The following is a 17,105-nucleotide window of genomic DNA, read 5'->3' as shown; positions in this document are numbered from 1 at the left end:
TATGATGGGAAAGGTATGATACCGGAAGAAATTTGACAAGTTAGGATAATTTTAATTTTGATTAATAGCATTTGATTGGTTGCGTCTTCAATGACAGTTTGGTTGATTGGCTATAAGTCCTTTTAGTTATCATGGCTTTTGGATATCATAGTCCCGAGTACTCGAAAATAGGGAAAATCTATAATGCCGAAAAGATATAATATGGGAAGAGTTTTGACCAATCAAAATTCACCCATGAATTTAAATAAATAACACCTTATTGGCTACCACCACCTGATTTATGATTGTAGTTGACTGGTAAGAAGTTTTTTAGATATGATATCTTTTCCATATCATAGTTGAACCCATAAAAAATAACAAAGTGTTGTGAGAGAGCTATCCACTGAGTGATTGCAACGGTGCAAAAATGATCCGGTCCAATCCGAATTGAATTTGGAATTCGGATCACCTCCTATTCAATTCGACTTATATATAAACATATATATGTATAAAAAGACATACATATATATATGATAAAATAGTTGAAAAATACTTATATTTTTCGTTTTTATATAAAATTTTTTAATTTTCTTTTAATAATTTATTAAATCTTTCATATTTGAATTGAATCGAATCACATTCAAATATCCGGATTCGGATTCGAATGACCATTTATGACATCCGATCGGATTGAATCAGGAACATCTGCTATTGAGTCGAATCCGATCCATCCACAACGAGGTGGGCTCCATTGATATTACAGGGGTAAATCATTCTCGGTGTTGGAAATGATGAAAGGTTCTAATCACGATTTGTAACATGCTTTAATGCTGGTTGAGTTACACTGTATCATTGCCTCCTTTGTGATACAGAGATGAGAGATCCTACAATCAAAACTCTTTGTACATAATACATCAATACGTTCTCGACTGCTGACTAGATTTCAATTTTCAAGCACCCAAGACGGAGAGATGGAGAGGGCGCGGAGCGCACAGGACGAAGCAGAGGGAAGGCATTTTGGGGAGTCAGCAGGACTTATCATGCGCCCTTCCAACAACCCTGCGCCTCTCTGGCCAACAATAGACGGCCCTCTCGGCCTCTCCGAAGAAGAGTCTCTCAGCTACGCTCGTAGCTTCTTCAAGTTCGGATTTTGCTTGCTCCCTTGGCTCTGGGCTGTTAATTGTTTCTACTTCTGGCCCGTCCTTCGCCATTCATCGTCGTTTCGTGGCATTCGTCGCTGTAAGCTTTGATCGCACAATCTTCCTATTAGAGTTGTCAAATTATTCGTTTTTACTGAAAGTGTTTGAATAAATTGCAAGAAGCTTTTGAATTTGGTAAACCTTGCCGTGCGTTTTGATGTTCGATGATCAATTTCTGTTTTTACTGTCTGGGTTTCGTTGATTTACATTATTAGAGAAAATCAATTCATAATTGTGCAAATTGCTTAAATAAATGGAAGAAAAAGAAGCTTATTTTTAGTTGGTAGGATTTGTTGGAACATGTACTCTGAAGGCATCAACATGGAGTACATTTCTATCGAACCCCCTGCCCTCAATCCAATTCAGAGAGGAATCATTTACAACTCTAAATTGTTAAAACTTAACATCACTGTACAAGAACAATTGGGAAAAGATTAGCACATTTCTACTGAGCCACTGCTTTCATTCCAATTGAGAGAAGAATCATTTATAAATTATAATTACAAGACCAAATAGTTAAAATCACTGCAAAAGAACAACAGGGCAAGAAGTACAGCGCCTCATGCTGTGGGCATTAAGGTAGAAAATAGAAATCTTTACTATATAATGCCAAGGCCTGTTGGGCCCATGTCATTACGACCACCACCCTAAAATTTCGTCCATCTCTCTCTTCCTACATATTCAATGCATGTGCCACTCAACTAGTAACCATAAATGCAAAGTACTGGATAGACAATTTTACTTAAATTTCTGTATAACTTACAAACAAGCAGAAGAAACAGTTCATTTCTATTCAATGTGTTTCAATAAATTGTTGGAAGGCTGGAAGCATTTTTATTAGAATTTAATGTAGGTTTCTTTGTTGGAAGATTATTGGGAAAAAAGAGAAGCTTGAGTCTGTCAAATTTGGGCCATTTGTTCTACTTTCTTTGACTTATTTTGTGTTTAGATTAGCTTGATAGAAAAGGTTAGTCACTTAGTCATTAAGTTTTTGTATAATTTGCAAATAATAAAAGAAACAGTTCAGTTGTGGATATCTTATGTGGGTTTACTTGGCCCAAGACTCTAGTGGTAATATTTTTTTTTTTTGGCATTTGATCCGCGTGGTGTTTTTGAGCTCAACCTTTTTTTGCAAGAGAAGTGTTTTGTTTTTGCTTTAGTTCTATATGGGTATTATCCTTTCTTTTCCTTTTCAACTGTATGTATAGGATAAATATTAACACTGGTTCATTTCAGTTTATCTATTGGTTGTATATTAATTATTATTTGTATTATCACTGATATTCCTAATTTTTCTTTCACTGTTACCTAGGCTACTCCTTGCAATCCCATTGTAATCTATAGTTACTAGTCATAAGTACAATATTATGTTCTCATTAACTTTATAGTAGTTTTATTTGACTTAAACATAAGGTTCTACACTACCTGCCAATATTGAGAAAAGAACCATCATGTCATCATCATCATCAACTAAGCCTTGTCCAGTTGTCCCAAGTCCCAACTGTATGGGGTGGGCTACATAAATCCTGTTTTGCCATTCTATTTTGTTGAATGCCATATCCATTGTCAAATTATGGGCACTTATATCATTTCTTACTACTTCCGTCCAAGTCCTTTTCTGTTTGCCATAGCTCTTCTAGCCCCTTCAACTTGTAACAGATGACTTCTTCTAGTGGGTGTTGTAGATGGTCTCCTATGCACATGAGCAACCACCTAGTGATATGTTTTCTAGTTTTACCACTCATCCATCTAAGCATACACGTTTCTACCACACTCATTTATTTGGACGTGCTATTCCTTAACTGCACAAGACTTTTCTCCATACAACATAGCTGGCCTTACAACTGTTTTATAGAATTTTCCTTCTAGCTGAAGTGGTTTTCACCTATCACATAAGACTCTAGAAGCACCCCTCCATTTTTCCCATCTTGCTATAATTCTATGAGTGGCATCTCCACCAATCTCCCCTTTGTTATGAATTATTGAAGGGAAAAGAACCATCGTGTAATAGTTAATAGTTTATAACATAAAATAGGAATGGTTTTGGGAGGGGGGGGGGATTAGCCATGTGATTGATATGTAAAGATTTAACATGTTTTGTAACATTTTGGCTAGAAAATGTATGGTTGATCAGTTTTCCTAGATGATCTTCCAGGATTGGATCCCATAAAAACTGCTTCTTGTTGTCTTTGGTAAATTTCATCCAGTTTCGGCAACAACAGAAAAAGAAATTAATGGTTAATTTTCTTTAAGAATATGCTGGAATTCATTTCAAAAAGTATAGTTTCACTTAATAAAAAGCTAGAGAAAATCATGCAAGACTTCACACCAAAACCGTTCTTATGGAACTTGGTTACTAGGGAAGTGGTTGTGGAAGCCTTTTTTTTTCTAGAGATGGATAAGCTTAGGCATTTTGTTATTAAAAATATACATGGGCTTCATGCAAATTGATGGGATGCTAGACTAGAGCGGATAACAACCTTAGTTTCTTATTGTAAATTCATTATCTTATTATTGGATTCCTTTCTGCAATTCAAGAAATGAAGATGGCCATATTTTGGCCCTAATGTCAGCACCAATTGGTATAGGCAATTCTCTAAGGGCTGGAATCATGGCTGTCATGCAAGGTTGATGAGATTGAACAGGTTAGTTGTTGGAGACTCAAGAGTGGTGATTGGATGGTTGTAAATGAAAGGAGAAGCTCATTGGCCTTACGGAAATGAAATTAAATAGCTCAGATGGTTAACTAGAAACATGGAAGTGAGAGTTCAATGGGTTCAAGAGAAGCAAACAGCATGGCTGATACACTAACAAAACAAGGGGTAGGGACTAGGGAGAGATCAATGTTTCTGGGAAACTTTGTAATGTTATACTCTTGAGAGGCTAGAGATGAGAGATAAGAACTTGTTATCTCCCTAATGGGTGGATGTATTCTTGTGCACATCTCTTTTAATTAATTAATGAAATGGTTGATTATTGATAAAAAAAGTCCTTTTCTGTAATCCATCAATATGACCCAACATACAGGGATTGTGTCAAGTTCTGGACTGGCCTTTGGTGGGGTGACACTCCCTTCTTCTATCTATTATCAGAGCTGTATTTTCCATCAAAACTTCCAGACTTTTCTATTGCTGTTAATGCTTCCATTTCTTTGGCTGGTTGTCCTTGGAAATTTGGTGTAAGGTGAGCATTGTGGGATCATGAACCAGAACAGATGGCTAGACTTTTTAAGATCCCAGAAGAGGTTTGAGGATTTGGTAAATGAATTTGGGCTTTTTAGACTAGCAGATTCTTCTCTTGTACCTTTTCTTTAAGGCTCTTTGTTCTCGCCTCCCTCCCCCTCAGGTGTTCCCTTCTAATGAATTTGGATAGGTCTAACTCCATCCAGAATCGGGGCTTTCTGTTAGGAGGTGCTCTTGAAAAGCAATACCTTGCGAGATGCTTCAAACGTGAAAATCCAATTGGTCCCTATCTTCCCATAGATGTACACTATTTCTGCAAGGTGAATGGTGAAACTATATATGATGTTCTAATTTCCTATTCTTTTTGTCACTAATATTGTGGGAGGGTGAGGTTTATGCCAAAAAGGAGATTTGTCTGGAGGACTGATAGTTGGCCTGTGGTGTCAAGGAAGATGGTAAGGGGTAAGGCTCTCAAAAGGGCTGCTAGGGTTTCTCTTCAAATGACCTCGGTGTCTCCTCTTCGTAATGGTGCTCTCTATATATAGGCTCTTGTTCCATGGGGATTATGAGATCTTCCATCATTGGGAAGTTCCCTTTTACAAACATGATTGACAACGACCCTTAAAAGCTTGGAATCATGTCGATCCATTCCCTTTTAGGTTGGTAGGAATTCGCTGCATGCCCTAGGACTGTGGTACTCAGGCTCTCCCTTTTCCCAACACATGTCCCCACACTTTGACTACAGTACCCTTTCTTTCATCTGTTTGGCATTTACACATTGTAGGACTCTGATGTGGTGTGCTGCAATGGCCATTTGACCTATCACAGGTTATTGCTTCTCTTAGTTATGGTTTGGGAGTGGGTCCCACTTGGTCCTAAGCTTTCATTGCCCTAGAATGTACTGAACAATGGACTCCTTCGAATTCCATATTCCTACAAATACTATATTATCCCCTGGTGAAATAAGGTATTAAGGATGGAAGGGGTGGAATCGTGGAGCTGTGGAACTGTGGAAGGATGAGTCCAACGTTCACCTAATCAATTGGAATAGAGTATGTAAACCAAGGAAAGCTGGAGTCCAAGGGGTGAGGAGATTAAGAAAGTTCAACTTGGCCTACTCAGTCAAATGGTTCTGGAGATGGAATGAGCAATCTAACAGTCTTTGGGGAAGAGGCAAGACTGGGATCCAGGAGAATCTAACAGTCTTTGGTCAAATGGTTCTGGAGGAAATTTGGTTAAATTTCCCTTAAGAAAAGAGTTATTTTGGCTAAATATGGCTCTACCAACTTTAACTGGGATCCAGGAGAATCCAGTATATCCTATGGTTTCTCAGTATGGAAAGGCATTCAGAAATCAGCTACAGATTTTAAAAAGGGATTCAAATTTGAAATTGGTGACGGATCAAAGGTGCTTTTCTGGAAGGACTGGTGGCGTGGAGAGTGCCCTCTGAAGGAGAGATTCCCAGCCCTGTATGACGTAGCTCAAAATAAAGATCACCTGGCATCTTAGGTTTCTCCCATAATAGAGTTACAGGAGACTGGTGTCCCACTTTCAGAAGAAACCTGAATGATTGGGAAATAGCCCACTAGATGGAGATGATGCAAGCCCTTAGTTCTTTCAGACCAGATTTCTCTAGGCTGGATAGAAGAATCTGGTTGGGAGATCACTCAGGGATTTTCTCTGTTAACTCCTTCTATAAAAGGTTAAACAGAGAGGATGAAGGGAATTTCCCAGAGCAGAGAGTTTGGAAGTCTGTTGCACCACTAAAGTAGCCTTCCCGTTATGGACAGCCACTCTCAGAAAATGCCTGATAGAAGATTTACTGGCAAAAGGGGGATTGGTGGTGGAGCCAAGCAGATGTAGCTTATGTGGGTCAGCTTCAGAAGATGCAGAGCATCTATTCATTCACCGTAAGTTTGCTAGTATGATCTGGGGGAAAGCTTTGGGGCTGTTCGAAGTTAGTTTCTGTTTCCCAAAAGACCTGAACTCCCTGTTGTGGTGCTGGCAAATTAAGGGTCTGTCAAAGAGAGGGAGAGTTTTGTGGGAAGTGATTCCAGCAACAGTGACTTGGTCTATTTGGTTGGAGAGAAATAGGAGAATTTTTGAAAACAAATACAATACAGAGGATACAATTAAAAAAAAAAAAAAGGAAAGAGAAAAAAACTTATGGGGAAGAATTTACTCATGGACTGCAGTGCATAGACAGCCAAAGGATTTGTCTTTCAGTTTTTTTTTTTTTTTTTTTTTTTTTTTTTTTTTTTTTTTTTTTTTTTTTTTTTTTTACCATAGAAATCTTTTTGTATCTAGATCAGAAGTGTAATCAGCTCTTTAGTTCCCTTCCCCTGCTTCAATTTCTTATTGAGCAGGGTTTTGTATATCTTGTTTTTGCCTTTTTATAATATATTACCTTTTCTTAAAAAAAAATATTATCTCCTGGTGGATATTGAAAGCTTGTTCAAGACCCACTTCTCACCACCAAGTAGAAGAGGCAAGATTATGTCGAAGCATCTCAGAACTACTACCATATGGACAATATGGGAAGAAAGGAATGCCATGAATTTTAAAGAAAAATCTTAATCTATAGAAAGATTGATTGATTTAATCATAGTAAGAGTGGTTCATTGGGTGCAAGCTGGAACAGGGGAAGAATTTGAAACCTTTCAGTGCAGATGACACCATGAGAGGATGGCAGTATGCTTCCTCTTCCTTTATATCGAGAACAAATATCTGACAAGAATGGAAAACTGCCTATGCCACATAAAATCAAATTTAATTTCCATAGATGCAGCTTATGAAACCTTGGATTGGGGGATTATTCAGAAATTCAGGAGGTGAAAATCTTAACAATTTATATCAGCCCAATTGGAATTGGTGATTCAATTCCTGATGAATTACATTCTGCCTTACGAGTATTGAAATTGGCTGTGTTTTTGGTTATTTAGAACTTGAAATTGGGGGGACTCTACTATTGTAATTGATTGGTTAATAGATAAAGGTCAGCACCTTGGATCCATTGCCATGGTATCAGGGAAGCAAGATCATTGATATCCATATCATCTTATCTAAATTGATTTCAAGGAGTGCAAATGTGTTGGCTGACTCAGTAGTGATTGAAGGGGCTAATAGGACTGAGCTACATTAGGGCCTTTTCTAAGAGGAAGGCAGTTATTGTATTGGATGTACAATATGGTTTAGTGTTTGCACCATGTACTTCGGACATGCTAGCTAACTTAGCTAAGTGTGTCTTTTTCTATCATTATGCAATAAAATTCTGATGAACCATTTTTGGTAAAAAAAAGTGTTTTGGAGCATTTTCCTGAACTCCTTCCTGATTGCCACTCAAGGATGATTAATCCTTGTGCTTACGACAAACTCCTGAGAAGATTGTCTATTTTGAAGAAGTATCGCATTTTAATTGCCATGAACTGTAGTTGGAACTTTGAGGTTGTGTTTTCAACTGTGACCTGGCCAATTAACCCTCACAAACCATCACCCAGTGAAGATTCCAGGTCAGGTTTTAGTAAAACCCGGTGGACAGTCAAAAACTGTTGACTTGGTCAAAAAATGTCCGACCCAGACAGTTGGACCTTTGACCTGTTCGACCTGGTGACCGGGTCACGGGTTGCACACTAAATGTGTATGCAAACTTCAGGAGGCCATAACTTCGAACTCCAATATCTGATTGAGGTTCCAAGATCTATGCGTCCCAAGGTTGTCGTAGGCGCCTTGCCCCACTATTGTTGCCAAAAAAACCCTTTTTGATCTCAAATTGAAATTTTTAATATTTTTTACAAATAAAAAATTTAAAACAGAATAACCAAACATAAATTAAATATAAAATAATACATATAATACATGCAGAACATAATTATATATTATTTATTGATAAAATACATGTTTGTACATACCCATGCACATATTTATTATTGCTGACATGGCACGGTTTGACTCGTTCGACCCGGATGGTCGAACCGGTGACCCGAAACCTGGAGGCAAAAATGGTTCGATCTCCAGGTCGGTTTTTAAAACATAGGACATAGCTTTGAGGAACCTATGCTAAGAATATAATAATATGTACATGGATATTGAAGGTTGTTTCCCTGAAATTTTGCAAATTTCTACTAGTTCAGCAAAATATTAACCAAGATTGCTGTTAGAAGTCAAGAACAAAACAAAGTCAGTTAGCCTGTCATCAAGAAGGTATACTCAAGAAAAAGGGCATGTGAAATAAAGCCAGCTATATAGCAGCAAGATACAAGTGGGAGTCTTGATTCTTGATTTCTTGAATTCTACATATGGGTTCTTGAGTTGTAACAACTACCAGTTGTACATCTATAAATAAAGGCTAAATGTAATAAGAAAGGTACCTTGATTCGACTCAGAATTCTCTCTGCCTCTCCCTCTCTCTCCCTCTTTTCTTCTCAAGGAGATCACACTATCAGTGTCTGTGTTGGGCAGAAACCCAACAAATGTTGTTGACATATTTCAATTATTTTTATTGTGAGGTGGGGACAATGTGAAAACTTTTGACTGAAGTTTTCATCTTAGAACCTTGTCTTTTATTTTCAGGAGAAGAGATTCTCTGTACCTCCTATTTTGCAAGTGAGAAGGGTTGTACAATATTTTTTCTCTTTGTTTTATAATCATAGTATTGATAAAAAAAGTCTCCAGTTTTTACTTCAACACCAATAAAGTTAAATTGCTTTTTATTTCTGGAAAGCTTAGGAGAATTCAACAGCTTCCCTTGTTTAACCCTGAACTTATATATAAATAACTGTTTAAAAATATTATGAATAGGTATATTTTATTAAACAAAAAAAAAATCAAGATATACAACGTATTTCTGTAAACAGATACATACATATGCAAAGATTATTTCTCTAACTAGCAGAATAACTGGCCATATTGTATACACTTGTAGATATTTTTCATATTTAAATTAAATTATTTAAATAAAACAAAGCAAAAAGTGTTAAAAGTCATAGATAATTGTAGTGGCTAATTATTTGGCCTTTCTATTGTAAAAATAGTGAACTTTTTTTTGATCAATTGTGAAAATAGTGAACTTGTTTTTTTGATCAATTGTAAAAATAGGGAACTTTGTAATGCTAACCAATACTATTTATGGATTTGACATTATTTGTATTAGTATTACTCTTTTTGGGTGGATGCCCCATTCTTGTACTTGTTTCTCTGTAATTAGTATACATAATTTGTTACTTTTATGGATTTTGATCATTTGAAACTATATGTAGGTGCTATTTCGAATGCCAACATATCCTAATTGCTATTGGTAGATATTCTCAGACATGCTTTGCTATATTGTGGTATTTAGGTCTTAAATATGTATTTATGTTATCACTTGGTGTTGGTTAACAACTAGTCAGCTTAGGTTATGTTTGGTTTGAAGGAAAAGGTAGGGAAAGGAAGGGAAAGGTAGGGAAACCTACACAAGTTTTGTAAAGGTTTCCTTACCTTTCCCTACTTTTTCCTTCAAACCAAACACAGCCTTAGTTGATGCTTAGTCATCCTAAGCAACCACATCAAGAGTATCAACTGACTAGTTAGTGATGCAATTGGTCTGACCCTCAGCTGACTAGTCAATGCTTGGTAACACAGGTCATGACATTTAAAAAGAAATTATAAATAAAATAAAGAATTTTAGTGATACTGTGTATGTTTGTATTTTGTTATATTCATACTGTTCCCTTAAATATTTGTGATAGAGCGTGATTGATTGATGGTATTATAAAATAGAAAAAATATAAATAAATATGGACATATCATTGTTTTGTTTCCGGGGTGTGTAAGGGACTCAGCTAGGATTGAAGTTATGGCAGTAATTCAAGGTTCAGAGATTTCAAAAGAATTGAATCTGGATAAGTTGATTGTGGAAGGAGATTACAGGCTAGTGGTGGGATGGCTACAGCAACTGGAGATGGTCATTTTGGCATATAGGAATGAAATCAAGGTTTAAGTGGTTGATCAGCAATATGACAATGAATCTAAGGTGGGAAAGAAGGTTGGCTAATGGGTTAGCTGACCCTCTAGCAATACAAGGGGTCAAGAATAGTCGACCCCCACCCCAAAGAGCCTCTTTTATATTAAAGAGATAAAAAGTATGTACAATTACAAGAATGCCCTTATAAGAACTATGATACTATACAACAAGGACTACTCTATTAATGTACATCAAGATATATCTTCAAACTCCCCCTTAAACTGATGCGTAGACATCAGCATCAGTTTGCCCACAAGAATGAGATGTCGACTCTTAGTCATGGCCTTGGTGAAGATGTCGGCAATCTGCATGTGAGAGGCAACATGAGGAGGAGATATAGAACCTACAACAAGGAGGTCTCTAATAAAGTGACAATCCACTTTGATATGTTTAGTCCTCTAATGAAAGACTGGTTTAGATGCGATCTTGATAACGCTGGTGTTGTCGGCATGTAGAGGGATAGGAGTAGGAAGAAAAATCCCAAGATCAATGAAAATCGACTTCAGCCAAACAATCTCGCTACATGCAGAAGACATAGCTCTATACTTGGCTTCAGTGGAAGACTTAGAGACAATTTGCTATTTTTTGCACTTCCAGGAGATGAGAGTCACCCATGAAGACACACCACCCAGTAGTGGATCGGCGAGTGTCAGGGCAACCAGCCCAATCAGTTTCAGCATAAACCCTCAACTGTATGGATGGTGAGGAAGAGAAAAACAATCCCTGAGAGGTTGTGTCTCGAACATAACGGATGATGCGGCGAACTGCAGTCATATGAGGTTGTCTTGGGGCAGAGACAAATTGACTAACGACCTGAATAGCATGTGAAATATCAGGCCTGGTCATAGTAAGATAGACCAAAGAGCCAACAAGCCGACGGTATAGGGTGGCATCAGGAAGGATGAGGCCTTCGAATTTGGATAGCTTGACATTTAGCTCCAGGGGGGTATCAACATGTTTCTCATCAGTAATTCCAGCTAGTTTGAGGAGATCAGAGGCGTATTTTTGTTGACAAATAAAATACCCTCGACTGCTATGATGAACCTCCAAACCCAAGAAGTAAGTGAGAGGACCCAAGTCCTTCATATGAAATGAGTTATGAAGTAAGAACTTCAGCTCACAAATGTTGTCATAGTCATCCCCCATTAGGAGCATGTCATCAACAAATAATAGAAGAATAGTAATACCCTGGGGTCTTCTCTTAACAAAGAGGGAGTAGTCAGAGGAACTCTGATTATACCCAGCCGCAACAACATCTTGGAAGCGCTCAAACCAAGCCCTGGGTGCTTGCTTCAGGCCATATAAAGACTTCTTCAGGTGACAGACACGTGAAAGATCACTGCAATATCTAGGTGGAGGTTTCATGTAGACTGTCTCCTTTAATTCGCCATGAAGAAACACATTCTTCACATCTAATTGATAAATAGTCCAGGAATAAACAACAGAAATGGTCATAAGAGTCCGAACTGTTGTGATCTTAGCGATCGGGGCAAATGTTTCTTCATAATCAATCCCATATTCTTGATTGTATCCTTGGGCAACTAATTGGGCCTTATATTCAAGGTTTAAAATGTCGATGTCAATGAAAATGTTGCTTACCAAAATATAGGACATATGTCAGAAATGTTGAGGGGAAATATTGTAAAAATTAGAGACATTGTGGAAATATGCAAAGATATTTTGTAAAATGATAAAAGAAGCATTAATACATATTTCTAGACTATTATCTTATTCCCAACCATTATATAAAGCTAAGAAACTAAGACCAATAACACATTGGTAAATGACGACTTACTGATTTATTATGCATTTTGATGTTTTTACAAGGTTATCTGATATTTTCTTTTCCTATTTTTAATTCTGATTTATTATAAATTCTAATGTAATTATTTCACACTAGTAAATAGAAATACATTTATTCTGATTTTTTTAAAATATTAAAGTTATAATACATCATGTTTTATTATAAATTTAATAAAATGATTCTCCTTTTTGTAGTATTAAGATTGTGAGAAATTCTGATTTCTTATAAAACTTAATGAATTTATTATGATTTTTAATACTAAATTTATAATAAATTATGATTTAGCATAAATTTTATTAAATTTATTCTGATTTTTTATATTAAATGTAGAATATGATTTATTATAAAATTTAATAAACATTTTCTGATTTTAAAAAATATTTTAAAAATACCAACTAGTTAATATTTTATTACTTGAAAAATATTTTATGTTTTATATTATATTATAAAGTAATTAATTTATTCTTTTGTTTTTATATTTTTTAATTCTTTTTATAAATATTTTATTTGAAATATTAAATAGAAATTATTAATGGAATAATCTTTATTAATATATTGTATTATATTTTTAATGTACATTAGTCGACATTAGTCGACATCTTGTCAACATAATAGGAAAAACTGTATTTTTTTTTGTTATTTGGACCGATTTGGTCAACATTTCCGAAATATAGGAAATGTCGATCAACATAATGTAATTTTTATATTACCATCCATTTTCATGTCGGTGAGCCTCAACATCAACATATGTCGGGCGACATTAGCGACATTTGGCGACATTTGAAACCATGCCTATATCGATCAAGAGAGCCATCTGATTTCAATTTGATCGTATAGACCCAACGGCTTCCAACAGTAGAGGCATCTGGAGGAGCTGGCACAAGATCCCAAGTGTCATTCTCATGGAGGGCTTGAATTTCGGCATCTCTAGCTTCTTTCCACTGAGAACTTCTAATGGTTTGTTGATAAGATCTAGGGATATATGTGGAAGAAAGTACAGGAGAATAGGAACTATGATTTGAAGGAAAACCATAGCGGTCAAAGGTCTAGAGATACGGGTAGAACGACGAAGTGGAATAGCTGAACTACTATCTGAAATAGGAGGATCTTGGGTCAAGGTATCACTTACAGAGGATATCTGAGATGAATGCTCTGGACCGGGTGGAAAGGGGGGTTGAAGGTGCAGGAACCGGGACACGTAGCCGCTTGCGGGTGAAGACAAGAAGATCTCTCTCGATTGAGGAAGTAACAGTGTAATTTGAATCAAAGTCCTATAAAACAGAGATGGAAGGAGCAGACAATCTAGCAACCCTAGCAAAGAAGGAGATATGTTCAAGAAACTCAACATTCCGAGAAATCCGAATACGACGCATAGCAACATCATAACACAAAAATCCTTTGTGGTTAGGACTATATCCCACAAAGGCACACATAACAGACTAAACAATTAATTTAGATCGTTTACGAACAGGAAGATGAACAAAACAAAGACATCCAAAAACATGAAGGCTATAGAAATATGGGGGATAACCAAAAAGTTTTTGGAAGGGAGAGGTGTTGCCTAGAACAGAGGATGGAAGAGAATTGATCAAATACACGACTGTATTGGCTGCTTCTACCCAAAACGAAGTTGGAGTATGAGACTCCTGTAGTAATGTCCGCACAGCACTGAGAATGTGTCCGTTCTTCCGTTCAACTACACCATTCTGTTGTGGAGTTTCTGGGCAGCTACGCTGAGACTAAATTCCATGACTCCTCAAATATGCCAAGAAGTCTCCATTTCTATATTCTCCCTCTGAATTTGAGCGGAGGATAGTCACATTGCACTTGAATTGATTTTGCACCATAGTATGAAACGATTTAAATGCACCAAAGACTTCTGATTTGTGTCACAAAAAATAAATCCAAGTATATTTGGTATAATCATTTATAAATAATACGAAATATCTGTACCCCAATCTTGAAGTAATAGAAGTAGACCAAACATCACTATGTATTATTTCAAAAGGTTTAGTGGCATGTTCAGATTTATGAAGAAATGGTAAAACATGACTTTTACTCAAACAACACGTAGTGTAAGAAACATCAACAGTATCAACAGGGGGAATTTTATTTTTAATCAAACCAGAGTCAAACAAAATTTTTTATTTTTGGGAATATGGATGACCCAATCGTTTATGCCATAAATCCCAAACATTATTTCTATAACTCAACATAGAATCAGACAAAGAAGAACTAAGTAAAGTTGAGGATGCCCCCGATTGAGACTTCTCGAACTCCAACGCAAAAAGACAGCCCAGCCTACGCCCCTTCCCTTTCACCTTCCTAGTGTACAGGTCCTGTATCAAGCAACCATCATGAGAAAAGGTGAGAACATTTCCTTCATCAACAAGTTGACCAACAAAAATTTGATTAATAGTAAGGTTGGATCTCATATTCAACCCATAAATCAAGAAAACCAAAATAATACTCCTATATCCTACTATCTCCTTGGTTGTAAGAGAATATTTCTGATTCTATCTAATATTGCTTAGATACGTTGGACTGTTGATAAACTTTTTCTAGATACATGTACATCTCATATATTGTTTCATTCTCCTCATAGGTACAGATATATGATAGTCAGTAGAACTCAGAATCCAAGAAACAAGTTTACCATTGTCCAACTTCCATTGTTGTAAAGCTTTGGCCTCGGTATCAACTGGTTTGGTGACCGTTCCATTCAGATATCCTTCTAAACCCTTTCCCTCGACATAAAAGTCGAAGTGGAACTTCCACATCCCATAGTTCTATCCATTCATCTTTACAGGGATGATATCACCTCTGTCTGAAGCCATTACAGCAAGGCAATAACACAAATAGGGGTCCGGCTGAAGCTTAAAGAAACTAATCTGAAGTAAAACTTGATCCAAAGACAAGTGAAATAGGCTGTAATCAATCCAAGAGAGTAAAAAAAACTGAGATAGAAACCCCTTACTTTCACCGGAGATTGTTCAAGATCCAAAACAAGGAAAAGCTGAACACACAGTCCAGAAAAGGTAAGTCTGGGCATAGCAGCCAAGAAAAAGAGTCTAGATCTCTCTCAAAACTTCACGGATCTCTGTAAAAATTTCAGAATATGTCGAGAAGGGCTAGGCGACAATTCCTTTCAATTCTTGCTGCAAACTGAGATCAAACGAGAGAAATCCAATAAAATCTCTCTCTCTCTGGGTGCACAAAAAATAGAAGAGGAGTTCCTGGATAGATCAAAACAGTCCAGGACCACTCATCAGAGCTGTAGGTTTTCAGTAGATCACAAAGGCAAGATGGATCAGAGAGAAAGAAGATCAAAGAGCAACATGCCCTGATACCATGTGAACAGAATTCAGATCTAGGGGTGTCAAGAATAGTCAACCCCCACCCCAAAGAGCTTCTTTTACATTAAAGAGATGAAAAGAATGTACAGTTACAAGAATGCCCTTACAGGGCTGAAAGATAAAATGAACAAATAAAATAATAAGAACTATGATACTGTACAACAAGGACTACTCTAATAATGTACATCAAGATATATCTTCACATGAGGAGTTCTTTTAAGTCTTCTTCCAAGCTATGGCATGTTTTTACATAGTTTCGAGGAATAATGGGTATGTTGAATAGTAAAGGTTGCACTCTTTCTTTGGTAGACGGCTAAACTAAATGTTCAAAAATCATTCTTTTTATTGCACAATTGCGGTCTATATCAACTTGTTTATGAGATTGCATAGTATGTTAGTTTTTGTTCTTTTTTCATGGATTAGGTTCCCACTAGTCATCTCATCATCTAGAGAGGCCAAAACAACTAGCTGCCTCACCACATTCATAACTTTAGTCATAACATTTTGAATTTTCTCTTGAAACCTCTCTTTTTTAAGACTAAAATTTCTCATGGTTGAAATTGTAAATCCCTCTGCCACCAGGGTTTGGGGGATGGACTACCCCCATTGTGTAGCCCCATGAAGCCAAAAAAGAAAAGTTAGATTTAAAAAAATGAATGCATTTCATTCATATTAAAATGTTTTTCAGTTTATATTGATTTGATGTGTTCAAATTTTCTTTTGTTTACCCATACTTAAATTCTGAAGTTATTTTCTGGTTGTGTTTTATGTCATGAGAATTCTTTACTGACCATCTAGGAGATGATTTGATGGAATTTTCTAGGTTCGTTTATTCAAGATTAAGCTATGTGTTTATGCTTTAATGGTTTTGGACCTTTTGGTGATCTTCCATTTTGCAGATGTTGTTGGATCAGCAATTGGGTTCATTGTGTTCACGGTCCTCCTTTCTTCATGGGCTCTTACATTTGCTATCGGAGGGGAGCGCCTCTTTGGCCCTATATGGGGGGATCTAGTCATGTACAATGTTGCTGACAAATTAGGCCTGACGAGTTGGAATTGATCACGGCACTGTTCTCAATTTTTAGGTGTCATAGATATCTCTGCTACTCATAGCCTTAATACAATTCAGCCTACATTTGTATGATAAATTACATATCATAAAGGTTTCATAGTTTTCTACCACTATGCAAAATGTTGAACATGGCAATCTGAAAAAAGAAAAATGACGCAAAACAAATTCCAGCTTGGTGTCTCATGTCTGATGGACCTTGAGCCAGGAATTAGAACTAGATTACTGGAGTAATGGAATCAGAAACTGCCTACTTCATAGAGGATGTAAATTACAGATACGTACCTTGTACTTTGGGGGTAGTGACAGATAGGTATCCTGAACTTTCAATTGCAACACTTGAGTACCCTGAATTCTAAAAAATGCCCTTTTCGTGTATTTTTTAGATCATTTTAGGGAATAAAATCATCACTAGAGAATGGTATTTTTTATATTATGTAATGTTTAACTAATGGAATACTAACAGATAGACCCAACCCAAGTGTCTATTTTGAAAGTTTAGGGTACTGCAATTG

General features: G+C 36.5%; 1 protein-coding gene across 1 annotated transcript; it reads left to right on the top strand.

Annotated features, from left to right (window-relative positions):
* The first annotated feature begins 882 nt into the window (after window positions 1–882).
* Window positions 883–16,758, top strand: LOC148851779 (gamma-secretase subunit). Its single transcript, XM_088944319.1, has 2 exons — window positions 883–1,218; window positions 16,421–16,758. The coding sequence occupies exons 1-2, from the start codon at window positions 951–953 to the stop codon at window positions 16,579–16,581; spliced, it is 429 nt and encodes a 142-aa protein (XP_088800445.1). The 5' UTR covers window positions 883–950; the 3' UTR covers window positions 16,582–16,758.
* The last annotated feature ends 347 nt before the right edge of the window (window positions 16,759–17,105 follow it).

Source organism: Nelumbo lutea, chromosome 5 (assembly GCF_056320005.1).
Source record: "Nelumbo lutea isolate HS-2025 chromosome 5, American lotus-T2T, whole genome shotgun sequence".
In the NCBI taxonomy this organism is placed as follows: domain Eukaryota; kingdom Viridiplantae; phylum Streptophyta; class Magnoliopsida; order Proteales; family Nelumbonaceae; genus Nelumbo; species Nelumbo lutea.
The sequence above is the reverse complement of the archived record's forward strand: the minus strand, read 5'-3'. Positions and strand labels throughout refer to the sequence as shown.

What these genes read in the sequence shown, in the direction of transcription:
- LOC148851779 (XM_088944319.1), top strand. Translation starts at nt 951, where the DNA reads ATGGAGAGGGCGCGGAGCGCACAGGACGAAGCAGAGGGAAGGCATTTT. An exon ending in GTTTCGTGGCATTCGTCGCT is followed by an intron (nt 1,219 to 16,420) that starts GTAAGCTTTGAT and finishes TCCATTTTGCAG; the next exon opens with ATGTTGTTGGATCAGCAATT.